We start from the raw sequence: 22,407 nt of genomic DNA on the forward strand, positions 1-22,407 counted from the left end.
AACAGTACCTTGACCGTGGTGCTGGGTTCAAATTTGAAGGCTTTGGTCTGTCCGTTCTCCAGATAAACCTTAAGAACATTAGGTAGGAAGAGCAGCGAATTACCCTGCAAACCACACAAGGATCAGGGTTAGGATTGGGATCAGGATCAGAGTTAAAAGATGTATCAGTGAAAACAAGTAGTGTAAAACCTCCTGGTTCAACATGATCATAAATCATAGATGCACTGAGATGTGACATTGAAAATATGTGTCTGTAATGCTTGTCTGAAGTTGGGAAGACTTCATATTTCTATATATTAAGCATATCAGATGTGTTGAGATGCGAGTGTGGTCTGGTTCTCTGTTCCTCTCACAGAGCATCTGTGACCATATCCTATGGTCTGTTTCCTTCTGCCAGGCTCATGGGAATCACGTTACCCTGCGTTACCCCTGTTCTTTTTAGATTTTAGAAAATGTTTTTATGTATTGACACTGATGTCTGTGTGTTTTGAAGATCAAATGGAGAGCTTTCAGATTTTAGACAAACCCTCCGTGTTCATCCTCCCATATTTTATCCTCATTTAAACAATGTGCATTCCCCCTCCTCTCTCTCTCCTCTCCATCTTCCTCTCTCTTCCTAATTGGATGCTTATTGTCCTGTAATCACAGACATTATGACCAGAGGATGAGGCAGATATTGATCTTCCATGTGATTAGTAATGGACAGTCCAGCACATCCAGCTAATTTCACATCCGCTGTGGGATGGGAACTACAACAAAACTGCAAACAGGACAGAATAATACTGACAAATTATAAAACATCACTCCCCATCACAGTGAAAAGCTTCTTTCATTTTGATGTTTTAAAGTTTGCTGACTTAGACTAGAGCTGCAATGGGATTTTTTTATTTGCTTACTCTGATCTTTCCAGTATAGTAAAATAAATGTTTCATAAACAAAGAAGGTCTGAAGATTTGATGAAGAAAGTTGTTTAACTAAAGTTGTTTAACTTGCTCTGTATTTTTGCACCTAACCCTAACCATTCAGGCCTATATGAAAACATGTCAGGGCTGAATGAAACATTATGTGTGAAACTATTCTAAAAATTGAATCCATTCATTCATAGCCTAAGACAAGCAGACACAAACAGACAAATCTTCAATGCAAGGAACTACTGCCTTTACTGAAGATAAAAGTATAAATAAGAACTGAAGTCATTTAAACATTTTTGAAACTAGACAATCGCTGTGGAGTGTTTTAGGTGGACGTGAGGAGTTTCATAAGCATATGTGACGGATAAACAAACAAAAGCAACTAATTTAAGAAACCGCTTCAACACCTTCAACCTTCAACCTGTAATAACATGTGCTCTTATAGATCTGATAGGGATTTGGATCACGGCGTGGCCGGTTGTAGATGATGTGAAAATTTGAAAAATCAGATAAAGTTTCCTCATCAGCCCCACTTACATGGTTTTCCTATTATGAGCTGATCCAAATGCAGGCAGAAATAACAAAACAGCACTTGTAGTTGTAAATGACATTTGACTCCACCCATTTGGTCAGAGGCCATTAATGGGATGGACATCTTGTGCATTGTATAAACGATGTCCTAATGATGATGGAGATCAGAGGCACGACAATTTTTGGGAGTCACCAGAAATAAAGTTCATGTACTGATAATTAAAAACTGGTTGAGAATGATGGAATGAAACACTTTCCAAAAAGCAAACAGTTAGTAACATGGTTTTATGACTCATGGGTCATCAGGAGAACCATCACCTGGTTGTCCCGTGGTGGGGAGGTTTGTGGGTTTGTGGCCCCCTATGAACCTGGGGCCTGTGTTGTCTGGGGCCAAGTATGCCTGGTAGGGTCTCCCAGGGCAAATTGGTCTCAGGTGAGGGGCCACACAAAGAGTGGTTCAAAAAGACCCCATGAAACAACAAGGGATGAAAAACATGGCCCTGCCCAGAGGAAGCCCGGGGCCCCCTTCTGGATCCAGGCCTGGAAGGGGGGCCCATCAGTGAGCGCCTGGTGGTTGGGCACACCACGGAGCCTGGCTGGGCACAGCCCGAAAAAGCAGCGTGGCACTTCCTTCACCTTGTGGGCCCACCACCTGCGGGGATAACCGATGAGGTTTAGTGCGCTGCCAGTTAGGTGGCAGCGAAGGCAGGCAGAGGGTTTGGACTTTATCCTTCTTTGGAGTTGGTCATGGGTTGAGGCGCCAGTCAGTTGTGGGGATATTCACAAGCCCCCGGCTGAGCGCTACTACGTTGGAGTTTTCCCCAGTGGACAAGAGGGTCGCCTCCCTATGCCTCAGGGTTGTGAGGGGGGGAAACTCTGACTGTTTGCGCGTATGCACCAAACAGCAGTTCGGAGTATTCAGCCTTCTTGGCTTCAGTAAGGGACTCCGTAGTCCTATTGGGGGACTTCAACGCACACATGGGCAATGATGGAGACACCTGGAGGGGGCGTGATTGGGAAGAACGGCCTTCCTGACCTGAACCCGAACGGTGGTTTGTTGTTGGACTTGTGCTAGCCATGGACTGTCCATAATGAACGCCATATTCAAGCATAAGGATGCTCATAAGCGTACTTGGTACCAGAGCACCCTAGGCCGAAGGTCAATGATCGATTTTGTGATTGTGTCATCTGATCTGAGGCCACATGTGTTGGACACTTGGGTGAAGAGAGGGGCGGAGCTGATCAACTGATCACCACCTGGTGGTGAGTTGGGTTAGGTGGCGGAGGAAGACTCAGGACAGACCTGGCAAGCCCAAACGTGTAGTGTGGGTGAACTGGGAACATCTAGAGGAGGCCTTCTGTCCAACAGACCTTCAACTCTCACCTCCCTCTGAGCTTTTCTGGCATCCCTGTGGAAGTTGGGGACATTGAACCTGAGTGATCGATGTTCAACGATCAAAGCTTCTATTGCTGAAGGTGGTCAGGGAAGCTGTCCGACTGAAGAAGGAGGCCTTCTGGGGTATGTTAGTTTGGGAGACTCCTGAGGCGGTTGCAAGGTACCGACAGGCCCAAAGGGCTGCAGCCTCAGTGGTGAGGGAGGCAAAGCAGTGGGTGTGGCAGGAGTTTGGAGAACAAATGGAGAAGGACTTTTGGGAGTCACCAAGGTGTTTCTGGAAAAACGTTCGGCATCTCAGAAGGGGAAAGTGGGGGACCATCCAAGCCATTTATGGTAAGGATGGTTCGCTGTTGACCTCGACTGAGGAGGTAGGTGGTAATCTCATGCTTGCACGAGACAAATATGAGATTGGCCGGAGATTCGGCACAGCGGGGGCTTTGTTGCGTTCGCTCTACCGCACCGCTGTGATGAAGAAGGAGCTGAGCCAGAAGGCAAAGCTCTCCATCTACTGGTCAGTCTTTGTTTCTACCCTCACCTATGGTCATGAGCGATGGGTCATGACTGAAAGAACGAGATCGCGGGTACAAGCAGCCGAAATGGGTTTCCTCTGGAGGGTGGCTGGATTCTCCCTTAGAGGTAGGGTGAGAAGTTTGGCCATCTGGGAGGGACTTGGAGTAGAGCCACTGTGTGGAAAGGAGCAAGTTGAGGTGGTTTGGGCATCTGATAAGGATGCCACCGGGACTCCTGGCATGTCCAGCTGGGAGGAGGCCACGGGGGAGGCCGAGGACCAGGTGGGGAGATTATATCTCCACACTGGCCTGGGAACAACTTTGAGATCCCCCACTCAGAGCTGGCCAATGTAGCTGGGGAAAGGGAATTTTGGGGTTGTCTGCTGGAGCTGCTGCCTCCGCGACCTGGCCCCCGATAAGCGGATGAAGATGAATGAAGGGTTCATCAGACGTGATGAAATTTCACTGTCTAAAAGATGTACATAAAAATAAAATAATGCCAAATAAAAATAAAAATGGGGGCAGCATGATGGCATAGTGGAACTGTAGCATCACAGCAAGAAGTTTGGGGGTTTTTATTCCCAGGCCTGGGGCCTTTCTATGTGGAGTTTGCATGCTCTCCCTGATTGTCTGCGTGAGTTCCCTCTGGGTACTCCGGTTTCCTCCCACCGTCTGGTGACTGACTCTAAATTGTCCGTAGGTCTGAGTGTGAGTCGCTGTTGGTCTCTGTCTGTCTCTGTGTGTTGGCCCTCTGATGGACTGGTGACCTGTCCAAGGTGTGGCCTGCCCTTGCCCAGAGTGAGCTGGGATTGGCTCCAGCACGCCCCATGACCCAGAAAGTAGTAGAAAATGAATGGATGAAAAAAATGGGGATGGGGATCCAAATGTAGATTTTAGTATTGAAGGTGCAGAGTATCCTAACATGTTGTCAAGCTCACCTGAGAGTGTCCATTGACTTCAACCTCCTCAGCAAAGTGAACTTTCACAGGGTTGGACCTGAGCTTGGCCCTTTTTTCTGGTGTGATGAATGACGACTTTGGTCCCTAGGAGGAACACAAACCAATGCATAACCTGGTCATTCTAGTAGTTTCTTGCAGTACAGTTGCTGATGCAAAACAGCAGATGCAACTAACTCCTGAAATTTCACAATTACAACATTTTAAAAAAAAATCAATCATTTGACAGCTGTGCATACATATGACAGTACAGGGTGTTCAGAATGAGTTTGATGAGTTTGAGTTATCTAAATTACAGCTGTTAGCAATTGCTATGAAAACAAAAATTGCTATGTGTCATTGCATCAAAAAGACAAAATGATAAGTATAAGACACATGGTGTATATAAATGCAAACAATTAGGGCAATAAGAATTTATCACTGTCAATATAATACTAGTATCCAAATATGTTTAGGGAGTTTTGTTCCTTCTATGGGGGACTTACATTTAGAGATGTAAATAGAGGTACTCAGTAACTTAGTAAGCACACTGATTCCTTCCTTACTGCGCAACCAGTTACAATCTGTGTGTTGAAGGCACCAGAAACTGTAAACAATCCTCCTGCTCTTGTGGCACCATCTGATTAAAATAAAAATCTTCACTTGGTTCAGAACTCCTTCAATGGTTTGTTTTTTATCAACACTAATGACAGTGATTAATATTTTAAGGGGAAATGCCAATAATTCCTTGCAGCTCAATAACGATGTTTTGGAGGAACTGTGAGCTATAAATCAGAGTGTTAAGGTGCTTTAATCAGCAGAGCCACTGATGAGAATCACTGAGGAGCAGCCATTCAGTTATTGATCTACTTCACCTCAGTCCGAATACATTTCAACTTAGTGGATACAGATTTGAGTAAACAACTTCATCCACACAAATACACAGTCAACACACCCAAAGCCAGTACACACACACACACACACACTCAGATTCACATATATGTGTGTGGACTGGGTTTGGATGCGTTTGTGAGAGTGTGTAGTGACACTGTTAACAGTTATGTAGTGATGAGACCTTGGTAACAAGATTGTTGTTACTGATGATGCTTGACACCAAGATTAATTGGCATGTTTATTCATGGATGTGTTGACAAAAGTATATTAGAATCCCAAATGTACAAATGCACACTTTGTATGTGTAGTATCCACTCGTGTAGTTGCACTATACATGCTGCTGTGTGTGTTTGTCTATAACCTAATGAAAATGGGAAACACATTACATCCATTTTCAATCCCATCTATAGGACCAACCATAATCCAATTAGGTGTGCATCAGTGCAACTTTGTGTGTAAATGTGTTTTTGCATGTGTGGCCATTTGTATAAAGCAGACTTACCAGCATTGTCCTGAGGACTGTCATGGTCAACATATCTTGACACTCCCTGAAATAAAAGAAAGTGTGGGTGACAAGGTGAGGAGAGATGTGCATAACCTAATGTTAGACGGCATCCTGTGGAGGATGTACCAATAATTGTGCATGTGTTGTATGTGAATGCAGCTGTCAGTGTAGACCTGATTATTTCAGCAGCTTGCTCTGGGGTCAGGTCATCAACAGCAACGTTATTGATCTTCACGAGCTGGTCGCCAGGGACAAGCCGACCATCTGCAGGACCACCTGTGCACACAAAATGTTGTGTCGTCATGCCTGAGGGTGTTCAACTGGCCTGCATTCACACTGTGACCAGGCTGATGACGGGCAGTGGTTTGTATTTTACTGATCTCTCACTCACAAACACACAAACTGCACAGCTCTCTAAACCCAACTGTCAATGAAGTCCAATAACTGTTCAGTATTCTGTATATCAAACAACTACTGTTTACAACTCTTTGCTTTATTCATTTAATTTCCTTTGACTCTAATTCAACATCACCTTTCTTCATCAACATTAAATAAACACATGACTAGAGTTCTGTATATGTACAGCACAATTATGGACCAAATAATTATTAATTCTCTACATGAACACCATTCTGATGTCCTTCATTGTTGTTGTTTTTTTTTTTTTGCTCTACTCTTAAGCGTCACTGAATGATTTCAGTCACCACCACTGATTTCAATAAAACTTTACTGATACAGTGATGTCTGTAATGTCTCCATTCACCAGAGCTCTGGCTAAAAGCCAAGTTTGCTCCAAATACAGTAAATATAATAATGCTGCCTCATGCTGTGCACATCTAACCGTTCCCTGATAAGTTATTACAGTAACTGCACTGACAGGCAGCAGTGAAATAAAAAAAAAGAAAAAGTTGGAAAGAGACCAATGTTGCATTAATGCAGCTCAGTTTCTCACTTTTGCTTTTCATGCTGAAAATCCTTCCATGCTTGGAAGGATTTTTTTTTCATAGTTACTGATACTTTGATAGTTTGTTTCTATGCGGAACTTAAAACATTTTCCCTTTATTTTAAGATCTGATGGACTTCCACTCCACATGGATTTGATTTATTTTCTTAGCTAATATCCAGGAAGATGACCCTGCTGGATAATCAGGTGAAAATCAAATGAAATCATAGGAGAATATTAGAAGTGCTCATATCCCTGGTCTGTTGTGGTGATGTCATGTAGACAGGAAACAATGTATGTAAATTGTATAATATTTTTGTGCAGTCTCATGAACAGGAGAAGGCATGAGCATGGTCTTTGGCCTGAGTTTCTCCCACACTGGTCCACACTGAATGATAGACTCATTCAGCAAATGCATCATCTACGACATTGAGTAATGACTCACTGTTCAGTTATTTAATTCTGGAATTGTAAATAATGACTTTTTGCTTCAATAAGAACAAATAATACAGGTGACACTGAGAGATGATAATACTGAAAAAGCTTTTAAGTAATGGATTCACATTTCATTGTTAAGATGCTGCAGCATGTGCCAGAGAAAGGGAAAGGCAAATTTGAGCCAAGGCTCAGTAGGGTCACTGGAGAAATGAGCAACAGTGTGTGTGTGTGCGTGTGTCTGTGTGTGTGAGAGACAGGCGCAAGCAGATGGTGACAGAGCAGAGAGCCAGACTGGAGAAAGCGAGGTAATCTGCTATAAAACCTCAGGGGGATTCAGTTCCTTGTCTCTCTGCAGCTCAGCTACAAACTGCAGTTCAGAGTACAAATATGGGCAGATAAATAAATTTAATACATTTCAAATAAATAAATAAGTAAATAATAATAAAAAAAAACAAAATCAAATAGCCCCCTTGTGCCTCAACTATTTTGGATTTAGAAATGTAATTATTGTATATTCTGCCTTTAATCTGTATTTATAATGATTACCTGTATCATTAGTCTATTCTCTCTTTAGATTCATTTAGAAAGATAAAGATCCAAAGGAAGAAAGGTACAGGATCATCAACTCTCAACTGAAAAATTTTTACAATTCAACTTTATCAAAACACTAAAAAGGAAAAAAAAAAGGGCCAATTCACACTTTACTATGAAAAACATTCAGTCCTAGTGTCCGAAATACCAGCGACACTATTGGAAATACAGTATCATAATAGATGACACAGGAGTTCTCTTAGAAATCAGTTCTTCATCACCTCCCTAAAAAAATGGTTGACTACACAGGAAGTTGTTCTGTGCTTTAAAATGGCATAGAGGAATTGATTTCTGGGAACTGTAACATTAGCCAGTTGCAAAACGTTTTGCTAATTATGGTATGACTCATACCAGTGAAAAGACAGCATGTACCCTATACATTATACTTACATAGTGTTACTGTAGGATGAATGTGTGGCAGTTGGAAGTGTTGGATGAGTTATTCCATACATTTATTGATTTTGGAGCGGCAACAGTGGAAAATGAAATAAAATACATTCTATATAATTTATGTATTTTCTCATGGTTTATCGAGGGTTTAACCTGAGCCAGCCATACCGTGAGGGCAGACAAAAACACTGCAGAGTCTGGCGAAAGATGCTGGCACTTGACACATAGAATGGGAGGACAGTGGGAAAAGTAGTCAGAGCTGAAGGAGAGGCATCGAGCAGACATTGCTCAGCTGAATATGCAGTCAGCAATGGAACCAAATTTTGACTTTAATTCTGAAATACTGGATTTCTTCCTCTCCTGATTGTCCACAGCGAATGCTGCATTAAGGAAGGAACATTACATTTCTAAAGAATCACATATTAATACAGCATATAGTTATCAGTTTTAACATTAGCTTTTAGAACACAGTTTAAGGTGAGCTGTACTGTCAATAACCATGTAATATTTTCTCTATACTAATTTAAGATTGTTTAAGTGTTTGTTATGCCAATTTTCTTTTGCCTACTGCTATGTTTACATTTTAAGAATCTCATCATACCTGGGATAACCTCCTGCACCACAATGGGGGTTTGGGAGGAGAGAGTAAGGCCATGAGAGTTGATGTTTGGGTCCCGTTGAATCTGAACATTAAAGCGGAAGGGGTAATTCCTCTGATCAGAACTGCTGGATTCTGCTGTCTTCCCATCCACTGTACACCGGTCTCTGTAGATGACAAAGCACAGAGAAATAAAAACAAGACCTTGCATATGGCAAGAAGACATTGCAAGCTGTTTGCATTCTGTCTGGTGTCAGCTGATTCCTGCCTTTTCTGTTTGCTTCTTTCCTGTTCTTTCCTAGATTATACAAAGAAAATAATACATGCAATAACAAAATGGTACAGATAGTAATTTTCAAATGTGTTTGTTGGTTACTAATATAGAAATAGTCTATATTTCCACATAGGCTCTACCCCTCATCAAGTGATGTACAAGTTAGATAAAATGGAGAAATTTATGCAGAAATTTAAATTAGAAAACACTTTCACCTGCTCAGAGAGTGAGACCTGCTGCCTAGGTCTCGGGACCGTCTGAGCCATCGTCCCACCACCTGCTCCACCCGGCTGGTCCTGCGGGATGGGGAGCGGCTCCTGTCCTGCCCCTCCATTTATCTGCCATGGAGGAAAGAGTCAAGGTGTCATGTCCCCAAAAAAAATAAAAAAATAAAAAATTGAACCAGTGAGATTTTCGAATCAGACAATGAAAATGTGAAGACCAAGATTTATGGTCACTAATTTTAAAATTTGGAAAACTGCAATGTTTAAGAGTTATGGTACACACAAACACACACACACACACAAATATACACACTTGGTGGAAATGGGATGTGACTTCATCAGGTTATTGCAACCCTTTTGGGCATCATACTTGGGCTGAGGTCAACAATGATGTCACGATTGGCTTCATGTGCTTTGGCAGAATTATGAGCCAATTTGTTGCATTCTATATTCAATCCTAAATAAAAATCAATAATCCAAAATGTAAAATTATGATGGTGCCTCCCTCAAATGGATCATTGTTACGTTTGTGAGCCTGGTGGGTTTTCTGACAGACTGTTGTGGCTGGTGAAATGGTTGTAATGGACTTGGGTTGCCCTTGGTGTCTGTGTGGTTTCATTAGACTAATGCATGGGTCCCACACTGGGGCCCACTGAGTTAATGGGCCCTTGTGCATTTTGCAATATCTTCGATCATATAATGCTGTTGTAGATACAAATGAGGGCTACAGACGTGAACAGATGGCACCGCCGACTTCTTCCTCATTTTTCAGTACTTGTCTAAACAGACCATGATGCAATTACCCTCAAGAATGATGTTAAAGATGCAGGATTGGTAGACATGCATGTCACAATCCCAAGTCCTCCAACATAAAGGTTACAGCAACACGCAGCTGCGCTGAAATAGATCTGGACTTATTATTATTGTGTTACTGTACCATTCATGCAAAATTTTGACCTATACTACTACAAAACACATAAACATATTTAAACTCATTAAATATACAATTAAACATATTGCCTGGTAGAGGAGTTGTGTTTATAGTGAACATCACTTGACAAACATTCAGGCTTTTGGGAAGTGATTACTAGGGTACCAGAGTCTTCCACTCACTTTCCTTTCTCACACACAGACACACACCCAAAAGCCTCCCCCCCGATGACTGATGTAGTCAGTCAGACAAGGGTTTGTTCATTACCTGAGACCTGATCCCCCTTTAACATCAGCAAAGGGTGATTCTACTCAACTGTGAATGGTATCTACTCTGACAGTGAAGGCTCATGTATCACCTGACTATGAATAGAAGACAAAACAGAAAGAGAATGAATGAGCCAGTGAATGAATTAATGAATGAATGACTAGCTTATTTTGGCAACTAACTGATCAAACCTAGGGAAAAAAAGATGTCAAACTCCAAAGAGAAAAAAGTGAAGCAGATGAACGATGAGCAAAAAATTTAATTGAATAATACAAAGAAAGTTGGTGTTAGGGAAAGTGTTGATAGATGAAGCCACACACACACACACACACACACACACAGATGGATGGAATGACTGATCTCAGCAGTCCTTCTGTGGGCCTCAATGAGCAACTGCAGGAAGGAATCTCCCCCCAGAAGGATGCTGCTGATGATGGATATTAGCACCATCCATTAGAGGAAACAAGAGGGTGGGGGTGAGGGTGTAAAGAGAGGAAGTGTCTGAATAAAAAAACAGAAAAGCAATATATAAGGTGGATCCTCGGATACACTATGAGGTGACAAGCACAGGAAACTTAATGAGAAGAGGAGAGCAAACAAACAAGTATGATAGATGGTGAGAAAGGGGGAGTACTTAATGATGAAAGTGGCAAGTGACACAGCCAGACAGCAACGTCTCCTGGGGGATCTTGAGTCATAAACACATTATCCATCCATCTGTCTGAAGATTACCCTTTCCGGCTTCTTTTTCTCTCTCCCCCTTTCCATCCAAAATGCCCCTTACTTTTAGCTCTTCTATATCTCACTCTTCCTGTTTGCTCTGCTCGCAGCCTCTCACATCTCCAGTTACAGACACACAATGCAGAATAATCACAACCAGCTCACCAGCACCATGCCCTCACTGGTGAAAAGAATACACAAATACAAGGAGACACAGCCCCAAAGCTCTAAAATCATAGATATCCAGAAGAGTTACTTCTTTCTAAAATCGCTGAACCTGGGATGGATTACGTCCAAATGTCTGTGTATTTCAAGTCAAACACTGGGACAAAGTGTTCATATACAACCAATCCCCTCTAATCCCATGAATTTGTTTTCCAGCCCAAGTAGCTTTGATTGACTACACTGATGAGGCGCAAGCCCAAAAACCTTAAAGCTGCATAGCGATTCCCGTTCTTCAATCATATTCTTCATGAGGAGACAAGACAGGAAATGGTGTCAGGCCTTTTTTGTTTTTTTTCTAAGGTGTAACATTAGAGGATACGGGTAATATCCTACTGTACTTCCTTCTAGCATTAATCCCAAGACAAATAACACACAACAACACAACACGACACAAGCATTCTTGCATCCATTGTTTTTGATTTATTTGCATTTAATACCAACTTAAGGTGAGTAAGTTGGGACTGTTAAGTATCGCATGCTGACTGCAAGAATTTTATTTTTTTTGTAACATTTTTGTAACCTTCTGTTTTATTTTGTTATTGTATTGTACACTGAGTGACAAAAACAAAACAAAAAAATTAAAACACAACCCTGCTCAACTTGAAGAATCTCAGTTCACTGCCAGGTTTCTGATTCGACTCGTCAATTTAGGGCAGCCCTAAGATTATCTTTTTCTTTAGTGTCTTCACACCATTGTTGTACAACCCATAGCACAGCATTCAATCCTTGCATGCATTACTTGCATGTCACTTTCACTCTTTTTATTAGATTAATCTTAAATTGTGGGAGGAATCTAATTTCTCACATTTGTGTGTTTCTCTGTGCTTCCAGAACAAGACAATTACACTTTCTAAGCATGTGGTTATTTTATTTTATGTGATCTTATGTTTCCATTATAATCTATAACTCAATTTATAATGAAAGCCTAACATCAACATCTATATTTATCTCTATATATTTTCTATTTAAATAACCTTGACAACTTACACAGCTCTTGCATGTTTATCTCTGATGAGTGTGTGACTTTTTCAACACAGCTGGGGGTTTTGTGCTGACAATGCCTGATCAAGTCACATTTAAAGATGAGTAAATGCCATCACAATAACTCACATTATACCCATGTCTGTTAAACTACAAACTACATTTTAGTATAACAAATTTAACTTCCTTTTTCTAACCTAGATTGTTGCACATTAACTTACATCTAGGCTCAGTGAAAAGTGGATTGAAGCTACATCCACTGAAAAGCCAGTATGAGTCAACAATTATGTAGAGCTGGGCCAAATTTTACTCCAATCAAATTTCACCTTCATTCAAAACACAGTGTGCAAAAGTTGTCCAGCGTATTGTAACATTAAAGCTAAATTTTTTTCCAGCCTTTGAGCTGCTTGCGTTCACACACCCTCTGCCATGTCAGTAGGTCAGCCTCTGTTTTGCCCAAATCATAAACTTTACAAACTTCTCTTTCATAGTGGATTTCACTTTTAGTTGGCCCACCTCTAATAAAATAAAATTGCTGCCTTGATGTCATCTGCCAGGCCTTTTCCTTCAATATAACAAATGCTGCAGAGAACACACACACACACACACACACACACACACACACACACACACACACACACACACACACACACACACGAGCCGATAATGGGGCTGCAGCAGAATTTATAGGTAATCCCCCACGGCCACCACTTACGCTTGATGTACAAGAGAGATCTTGTGCATCCATTCATTCATGTTGTCATCGGCTCTCGCTCTATCTATATTCTCCTCCGTGTGTTCACATTTCATCCATAAACAGTTTCACTATGTATATTCTAGTTTATATTGCTAGAGTAAGCTGTTATATTCATGTCTTACTTTGCTTTCACTGTTTACTTGCAGCATTAACTATATGTAAAGTACAATGATACAATTTTTAAACATCTTCAAATAAAAGATATAATATATCTTGCAATACTTGGGCTGGTCTGACTGAACTATTAAAATTCAAACAAGCCCAACTGTTCTCACCTTTGAAGTCTGAAAAAAAATATTTATTTTGTATGTCTGGGACAAACCTAAATAGGAATATTTTGTAAAAAGCAATAAAGCATATGCTGAAATGCAGACTCTCAATTTGATGCACAACTTTTGCAAATTGGTCTGAATGCACAGACACATGGGTACACACAATAATGTACAGAGCAGGCAAATAGGATTACAGAGTGTGTCTGCAAGATGTGCATTTGTGCGTCATTCCTGCTGAGCCAGATTAGACTGAGCTTCACCTCAACCTCACAGGTCCAGTTTGCGTAACAGACTGGCTAAAACCATAACTCAGACTCCTCTTAGTGTCTGTCTGATTCACTTTCTCCTTACACTCACTTAATCCTCTGATTTTGTCATTTTTCCTTTTGTGTTCAATGTCTTCCACAGCTATGATTATTGATTCAGATAGACAAACCTGCTCTCTGCCCTATGTATCAGGGCTTCATGAAGGTGCCAGTTACAGGCCTGCTCTGCTCTCTGTCTGTCCATGGCTCTGCTGAAGAGGACCGGTGACTCGCCTTCATCACCTGAGAGCAGAATTAAGAGTTAAGAGTTAGTATATACTTGCAGTAGCATATAAACTTTCGTAGATGCAGGTGCAGAACCAATATTATCGTTTATATAACTGCTCCACTGTTGCAATATATATATGACTTTCATCTGAAAGGAATAGAAATCTATGATGAAGAGTAAAAACAATGGAGAGAACCTTTCTTCTTCATTCACATGCACCAATCAAACAACTTGGTAGGTGAGGAGCAAAGTGTGAGGAACAAACAGAGGGAGGGAAAGCAGTAGGGATGAAGGGAGGACACATAGAGGAGGATGAGAGAAAACAAATGAAGGGAAAAGACAAGAACAGACAGTCCAGGCAGCAACAAAAGATACACTTTCCCATTAGAGGGTTTGATAGACAGACACAGATGACGGCAGAGAGAAAGGTCGGAAGAGAGATGCAGGGTGGGAACTAAAGAAGGGAGGAAGAAGAGGGCAAGATAGTGAAGTGAGTCGAGGGATGAGAAGAGAAAGACAGAGGGACAGCCAAGGTGAAAAAGACAGCGGGGCTCCATCGCAGTTAGATGGACCTGCTTGGGCTGCTTGTGCTGTTTGCGGAGTCCCACTTGCCCATGCACTGCTCCAAACACCATCCATATTTAATGAGGCCCTTACAAAGCCCTGGGAAAAGAGATGCTGGGAGCTCTTCCATCCTCTGCCCCTCACTCTCATCATCGCCTTCTCACCACACAAATTCTCTCCCCTCAGTACTTTTCTTTTTTATAATTCTCCCTCCTGTCAGTGTTTCCTTCTTTTCTGTGTCACTATTTTAGAAGGTGGATTTTTTTTCTCTGTGTCACCAACTTCTCCCAAAGTACAAGCGGGCGTTAAACAAACACAATAGGTTAAACTATTAGCTCAGCATGAGTTTTAGTATTTCAGTCTGTGCAGTTCTTACAGCATCTTAAATTTTTTGCTAAGAGCAGAAGAGAATCAGCTGCATTCTCTCAGTCGTGAACAAACAGTAGCTTGCACGTGTGCTGCTGTTCTTTTCGCTGTTGCAGCCACTCACATTCAAAACAAATTGAGGCACATGCTCTTTGTGATTGTGCCTATCTGTGTCTATGTGCAACCACGTGTTTGATTTTAGGAGTGTATGTATGTTTTAATTATGCGAGTGAGTGGTTGAAGTTTGTGTGCGAGTGTGTGTGTATGTGCACATGTTGGCCAGAGTGCAGCATGCATCAATAATGTATCTAGATAATGCAGCTGCTTCACTCTAACAACAACTAACAGGCATACCGACGCACAGAGGAAGACGGAGAATGAGGTTGAAGAAAGGGAGACAGTGAGAGAGAGGGAGCGAGAGAGAAAACACATGAGGTAGCAAAAATGAATATGGGAAATGTGAGCACTACAAGAAGGGGGCAAGGCGAAGGTAAGGGTATGACTGGCAGGAAAACCTAATGAACACACATTTGTGTGTCTACTTGTTAGTTTCAAATGTAACAAATGATGCTTTTTGTGTTCTTACTCCTTCCTATCAAAGCCATATTTAATTTCTTCAGCAATTTGAGCTATAGTAGCCCTTCCTTTGGACCAGACCTAACAAGCCAGCCTTTGCTCATCACATGCTTCAGTGACCCTGACTATACGACACTGTCTTTGGTGTACTGTTTTTCCTTCCTTGGACTACTGTTGATAGGCCCTGCCAATTACAGACCAGGAACATCCCACAAGAGCTAGTTTTTGAGATTCTCTGATAGTCCTTTTCCAAGTTGCTTACATCCTCACACTTTTTTCCTTCTCCAACATATGAACTTTGTATCAAATTGATAACTTGCTGCCTAATATAACACACCCACAGACAGGTGACATTGTAATGAGATATTCAATGTTATTGCATATGTTGCATTATGTGGAAGTACGACTTTTAACAACCTTTTATTTTAACTGAGTAAAGCAAGGACTGGTGATTTTGACGCAATCAGACAACACTATGTCTGCACTCTATTGCCACTTTGTCCATCTGAGAGAAAGGTGATATACATTACGAAATATAAAACAGGGGACAGACCAACATATAACAAAACAATGAAACTGCATGTACAAGAGAAAAAGGAAACCAAGTGTGTGCTATGTATTAATAGCAAGGAAACATATTCAGCTGTCTTAGCTGTCTATTACTGTTATCACAAGCAAACTATTTACTGTATACACATGCCAATTGTGATTTTACAACAGGAAACAGAAACATTTCAGGAGGCATAGGGACACAAAGTTTGGCTAGAATCAGATCACCACCAAGTTGAATCCGGACAAATTCAACTGGAGCCCGATGTGTTGCATTTGTCTCATTAGCGGATTTATTGAACTTTCTAATAAGCTTCGAGACTTAGGGGGCAGAAAGCTGGCTTGGATTCAGAAACCACATTTAACTTTGATCCTCCACTACATCAATAAACTAAATCGGTATTCCTGGCAAACATCAAAAATAGGATACAAGGTAACTGTTTCTATTTATTTATCATACAAATCCATTTGTAAGCTGAGTGATGGCAACAGTTTTAGATAGTGAAGCTTGTGCTAGTCTTATCTTGTTATCGAGATATTCATCTAATAATTCTGAGAAAGAAGGATAGAGGGAAGACAGAAAAGACATTACAGGCACCAGCTGTCGTTAGTCTTCAGTGTGACACAGACATGGCCTTACTGGCTTTACTGATCAGTAGGGTAATTAATCCACTGACATGTGAGCAGTTAGACTATGTATGCTAACTTGAGACCATTAATGAGGGTGACAGTGACACTGCTTTCCTTGATGTTTCTGCTTGGCAAATGTTGCAGCAGGCAGTTTGAAAAATAATTTCCACAAGCCTTTTTGTTTTCAGTTTCTTCAAACTTAAGCCTTTCGAGACCAGGGCTAAAATTTCTGGCACTGTTTCACAAACAAGCTGTAGATTCTCTGAGAGAATTAGGGGTATGAATAGAGAACTGGAGAGCAACCAGATATAACTTATATAGTCTATGTCTTTGTATGAACAGAATAATGTTGGTTAGGAAAGTGTTCAGATTACTTCACATTTAATTATGTTGCAGCCTTATGTCAAAATAAAATAATAATATATATATATATATCAAAAACTTAAATATCAAATTGACAGGATTGGATTCAGAAAGCTTGATTAGTCAGTCAAAAAAAAAAAACAAAAACAAATAACCAGAAAACAAAACAAAACAAAACAAAACAAAAAAAAAAACCCACAACTACTACGTGGACATTTGAAAAAATCTTACAGCTGACAATTCCAAGCAAAGCATGGCATGACATGAAGGAGCAGCATGCAGAGATCAGAGACAGGATTGGGTTGCTGAAGGCCCAAAAAATTATTTGATGCACTGAAGGTTCCCAAGAGCTCAGTGGCCTTCGTCATTCCAACATGGAAGAAGTTTAAAACGACCACAATACTTCATTGAGCAGACTGCCTGGTTAAACTGAGCAATCGCAGAGAAGGGCCTCTGCAATTTAAATCATTGAAACTCTCAGAAGGACAAAGCAGGAAAAGCTAAGGAGGAGACTAATTTCCCTACTCTCTGATAGGCCTACAGCACTAAAAGAGCACAAAGAACTATTTCTGCTGTTGCTAGAAATCATTCAATCAGGAGTTTTAGATTGATGCCAAACTTGGCTAAATGTGCTGTATATATGGCAAAGGAGATTAAGGTTGGCCCTAAAACCTTCTAGACTTCATTATAACAGTTCTTAATCTCCCTTCTTTCTGATTCGCCGCTGTGCAGTGATAAGTCAGGGGGCTGCAATGCTTCTTTTTGTAAGAGCACCTGTTTTTGCTCACTGAGAAAGTTTTCCAACCTCCTGAAATCTTTGTTTTAAGAAATGTTTTGTTTTTTTTGTTTGATTGACATTTAGCATCTGATATTTACATCCAGTATAGTCACTGATACATCATACGTTTTTACATCATACATTGTCTGCCCTAAATGCCAGAGTAGTATTTTTGTTTTAGTTAAAAAGGGACAAACAAACAAGCTTTAAGAAACGTTTTAAAAGGTTTTACCTCTTACAATATTCAGGTTTCAAAAGTAGCCTAAGTATAGCCCGATGTGAGGTCTGGTGTTGAGTTTTGGGTGAAAAGTTCAATATGCAACTAAATGAGTTTGGAGAAATTAAAAAACCAAAACAAAACATTATCTTCCTATTTTACCAGTGAGACTTACGCTTTCAGGCTCTGAAAATGAAGAAGGGCTAAGAGAAGAGCTAAGGGATATTTGGTTACATCAGGGAACAACAATGCAGCTGTCAATATGTGTGTGCTTTCATGAAAAGTACTTTGATGATTATGGTCTATAAATGTACTAATAATTATGATAGCAATAATAATGAACAATATTACTATCATTATAGTGCAGAATACCTTTTAAGTGTCCACACACATAATTCATGTCTGAAAGTGTGGTAGGATGAAAGACGTTGACAGACACACCCTAAGTTTTCGCTCTGTATTAAACTTGACAAATACGAAGCATCAAAAATGTAGCTGTGCCTAAAAATAACATCATAAATTAGTAAAGCCTGGAAGGGCCGTCAGAATGCTGCTGGCCTCATATTCTTCTCCTTCTTCTGTTTCAACTCTGTGCTGAGTGCCAGAGTTCGCTTTGCAGTCTTGTCTCTTCATGAAACAGATACACGTATAAACTGTAGACGCCCGTTGATCTGGACACATGCAGTTCCCATGCAGATGGAATCAGGCGTCATACACAGCGGCAACACTGTGTGCTGTGTTTCAAGAGGCAGAAGCATGATGCAGCAAAATATCTGGAGCAACATCTTACTGTAAAATGCATCTAGTAGTGTGTGTGTGAGAGAGAGAGACTGTGTGGTTGTGCATGATCCTGCTTGCAGTGATGCATTAGTGAAACACATTCACAGACTATGTACTATTAGTCGGTTCATCAACTCTTTAGCAGCAGCTGAATAGAGAAAATGATTGAGTCCTTTGCTGTGAGGGGAGCCAGGGGAAGCCTCAGGTGAATGCTGTGAATGGTCTCCAGCACACGGCCACCCAGTCCAACCTCACAGTTCCTCCACCTGCTCCCCGTCACCTCAACCTTAATCACCTGGGTGTATCTGCACAGGAGCAATGGAGCCCTGACATGTGGTGACGGAGAGCTAAACTGAAAGATGGGATGACTTCAGTTGCAAACAGTAGAATTTGGCTGACATTCTCTCGTTGGACTTTAACTGCGAGCTAGTGGAATGAAGAAATCATTGGCTAGCTAGTTTAACAACAGACGCAGAAGGCAAAGAAATACAATTTTACAAACACATCTATTCTCGGCCCAGTCTAGTTGTTTGTGTGTGAATAAGGTGTTAGGACCTTTCTGAGTAGCGGGTGTCTCCTCTCTAATCCCCTCCTGAGCGCAGGGCGAGCCGTCCACACCGTCCTGGATGTGGCACTTCAGACAAACAAAATCAAACAAACAAACAAACAAACAAAACCGCCGAACCGACAGCAGATAGTGAGGAAGTCAGTTAATCCACGTCACCTGGTGTTTCTGCGGCTCCGGCCAAGCGGCGTCTGGAAAAAAAGACAAGGAGGTGCGGTTGATAAAGTCCCGGAGCAGGTGAGGCGCGCGGCTTAGCGCCGGTAATCTTCTGTGACTCTGTCTGTCTCTCTCTCTCTCTCACACACACACACACACACACACACACATTCACTCGCGTCCACTGAGTGTCCACGTTGATGGCGAGTTCGCCGCCTCGTGAGGGGAAGGTCTGCGGCGACACCGCGAGCTCCACGGCCAAACCTGCACGTCTCAACCACCGCCTGCCCGCGCGGAGCGTTTGTAGGCTTCCTGCACGTGCTCGTCTGCGTGCGTCAAGACGCCAAGAGACCGTGCTGCTATGAGAACAAAGTCCCAACATTAACCTCCAGGTAATACTCATCCAGACCGATATTCAACACAATTATTGCAGCAAAAGTTCTTATTTCTATTTAGACCAGACACACTATAAGATGGCGGCACAGATACGACAGATAGATAGTTTGTTAGGTAGATTTATCATTAGATAAATAGATAGAGAGATAGATGATTGTCCTCTGTCGCCTCCCACTGGTGTCATTGATTTACTGCCACTCGCATTCAGCAGCACCACAAAATGCATTTATTATGTCTCAAAGCTCAATCTAACAATTATTTTAATTTTCTATGTTATTTTTATGTATTATCAACACATGTGGCCCACTCTGGCTCTGCTTGAGATTTCTTCATGCGATAAGGTTTGGTTTTTTTTTTCTTGCAATTGGTGGTCCTGTAAATAACATTATATTTAGAAAGTCTAGATGTGTTCTATTTTAAGCATGCTTTTTGACGATCTCTGCTTTCAACAATATATAATTGAAAATTGTCATGATTTGGCATTCACCATTTTTACCTCAAACAAAGCCTTACATAGAAAACAGGCAACTGCATCTCAGTAACAACAAGGGAAAATAAAACACATGGTCGTGCATCTGTAGCATTTTGGATTGTTTGGTCATTGTTGATGACTGAAAACTTAAACATAAGGCCAGGTTATCTAGTACAAGTTAGATGTGTCATATGGTGAATCTGGATAGGTGAGTGGGCAATATTGTAAGAAGTGAGATGACATCCTGTATAGTGTCAAACATATTGATAATTTTTGTATTACAATTGCGTGTTACCCTGATTTATCAGGGTCTTTTTTTCTCAACTGGTCAAAAACTCTATCTGGTGTCAGTATTCCACATTATTTTGTGAAATTGTCAATGTGGTGATAACATAAGACAGTGAGAGAATATATATCAGTCATTATGATTGAGAATTTTTCTTGGCTCCGCTTGTGCAAAGGATATTTAGATCAGAATCTGTAGTGAATTAACATATCAATTAGTTTTGATTCACAGAAGACAACACATTACTACACCACAAATAATGAGAGGGTTATACAGGAAAATAGTTTTTGTTTATTTTCTGCTGGCCATTGAGTTGAGGGCATCTGACCGCTCAGGGGATAGAGATGTAATGTGGACCAACTGCCTTTTGTTAAAATTTGCGATTCAGTTTGCACATTTGGTCACAAGATGTCAGTGTTACACAACTGTCCTCCCTGTGCTTTTGTGTCGCTCTGTCACTGCTAACTCACTCCCATATGCGCACACACACACACACATATACACACATGCCGGTTCAGCACTTGTTCTCCCTCAATCCTGCCTTTATTAATAATATCATAACCACACAGTCCACTTCCAGTCACTACTCAAGCCCCTTCATCCGCTCCAGGAAGCCCACACTGCTACACACGTCTATTCTAATTTAACAGAGATTAGGAGAGGAAACTCTTTCGTTGCTCTTGTTTCGACCCCCGCGCTTTGTGGTTGGTTTGATCTCTGTCCTTGGCTGTCAGCTGGTGGACAGAACTATTTTGGGTGGGTACGAAGGAATTTTTTGGCCTGTTGATTGAAGTGAGTCATAAGAATTGGCTCTGCTTTCCAAATGGAGGAGGGAGGCATGCTGTAGAGAGAGCCGGAGCATATTGTAGGGCCAAAATGTGGGGGAAAGACTTTTATCCACATGGACCGATGACAGAAAGAACAATTTCAACACTAATCAAACAAAAATAAAATAGGCAAATGACAAAAGGTGTGTGAGTACCAGTGTGTATGGATGACACAAAGCATGTGCCAAAGGTCATTATGTTCATTGTGACCAAGACTTGGAATACAACATGATTTGTTTCTTTTTTTTTTTTTTTTTTTTTTTACTTTAAATGAGCACACTGTCAAGACTGAAAACCAGAAATGCATTTCTGCCCTTGACCAAATATTCTAAAGTTTCAAAGGAAAGTCCAACAAACTATTGTATTTACTACAGTACTGAGCGTATACACACTCTTATTGCTTCCTTTCCCCTTTCCTCTATATGGAGATGAAAAGATCTTTCATGTTGTTTCCTCTTGTTGCATTATTTATTGCACTGTGGCGCTTTATTAGCTGGTTTCATCTCAGATTTTGCAGGCTGTTTTTGGGGAAGCCTTTGAAATGTGTTTCTGACTGCAAACAATCCCTTTCCCGCTTTCTTTCACTTGCTCCAGTTGCTTCCTCTCTCATGATAAAAAAACCCCCGTAGTTTTTCAAAGTGAATTGAGCAATGCTCTGAAGCCAAAATCCATACAATACTGTCCTAAGGAAGGGAGATGTTGTTCTTGTTTCGTGGCTGACATGAAAGGAGAACAGAGGATCTTCATTGTCATTAGCCTTATTAGCATCATTATCATGGATGAACTTCAAATGACTGCTTGGAGCTATTTGTATTAACACAGAAGTGCTATTGTATGTTCCCTGTTTCAGACCATTGGATTTAGAATGAGCAGGGTGAAAGATAAAGGGCTGATTAGTTTCGGATGCATCCACTAGATGGTGGACCTACTCCTGATTAAAAACGAGCGAAGGCGGAAAAGGAGAGAAGAGGCAAGTCACAATCTCTGGAGAAATTACTGAAGGTTTTTTTGTTTTGTTTCTTTTTTTTTTACCACATAATGACACATTCACAAATT

The 22,407-nt window shown here is 41.1% G+C and overlaps 1 protein-coding gene across 1 annotated transcript in view; it reads right to left on the bottom strand.

Annotated features, from left to right (window-relative positions):
* The window catches only part of frmpd1a (FERM and PDZ domain containing 1a), a 28,717-nt gene extending 14,942 nt beyond the window's left edge, over nucleotides 1-13,775 (bottom strand). Inside the window, exons 1-7 of the mRNA XM_029513435.1 lie at nucleotides 13,729-13,775; nucleotides 9,131-9,253; nucleotides 8,645-8,808; nucleotides 5,855-5,957; nucleotides 5,679-5,724; nucleotides 4,286-4,390; nucleotides 9-104 (exon numbers count right to left, since the gene is read on the bottom strand). Of these exons, the coding sequence (XP_029369295.1) occupies nucleotides 9-104; nucleotides 4,286-4,390; nucleotides 5,679-5,724; nucleotides 5,855-5,957; nucleotides 8,645-8,808; nucleotides 9,131-9,249 (633 nt within the window). The 5' untranslated portion in view covers nucleotides 9,250-9,253; nucleotides 13,729-13,775. The remainder of the gene's footprint in view (nucleotides 1-8; nucleotides 105-4,285; nucleotides 4,391-5,678; nucleotides 5,725-5,854; nucleotides 5,958-8,644; nucleotides 8,809-9,130; nucleotides 9,254-13,728) is intronic.
* Between the last annotated feature and the right edge of the window lie 8,632 nt (nucleotides 13,776-22,407).

Source organism: Echeneis naucrates, chromosome 1 (genome assembly GCF_900963305.1).
Source record: "Echeneis naucrates chromosome 1, fEcheNa1.1, whole genome shotgun sequence".
NCBI lineage: Eukaryota > Metazoa > Chordata > Actinopteri > Carangiformes > Echeneidae > Echeneis > Echeneis naucrates.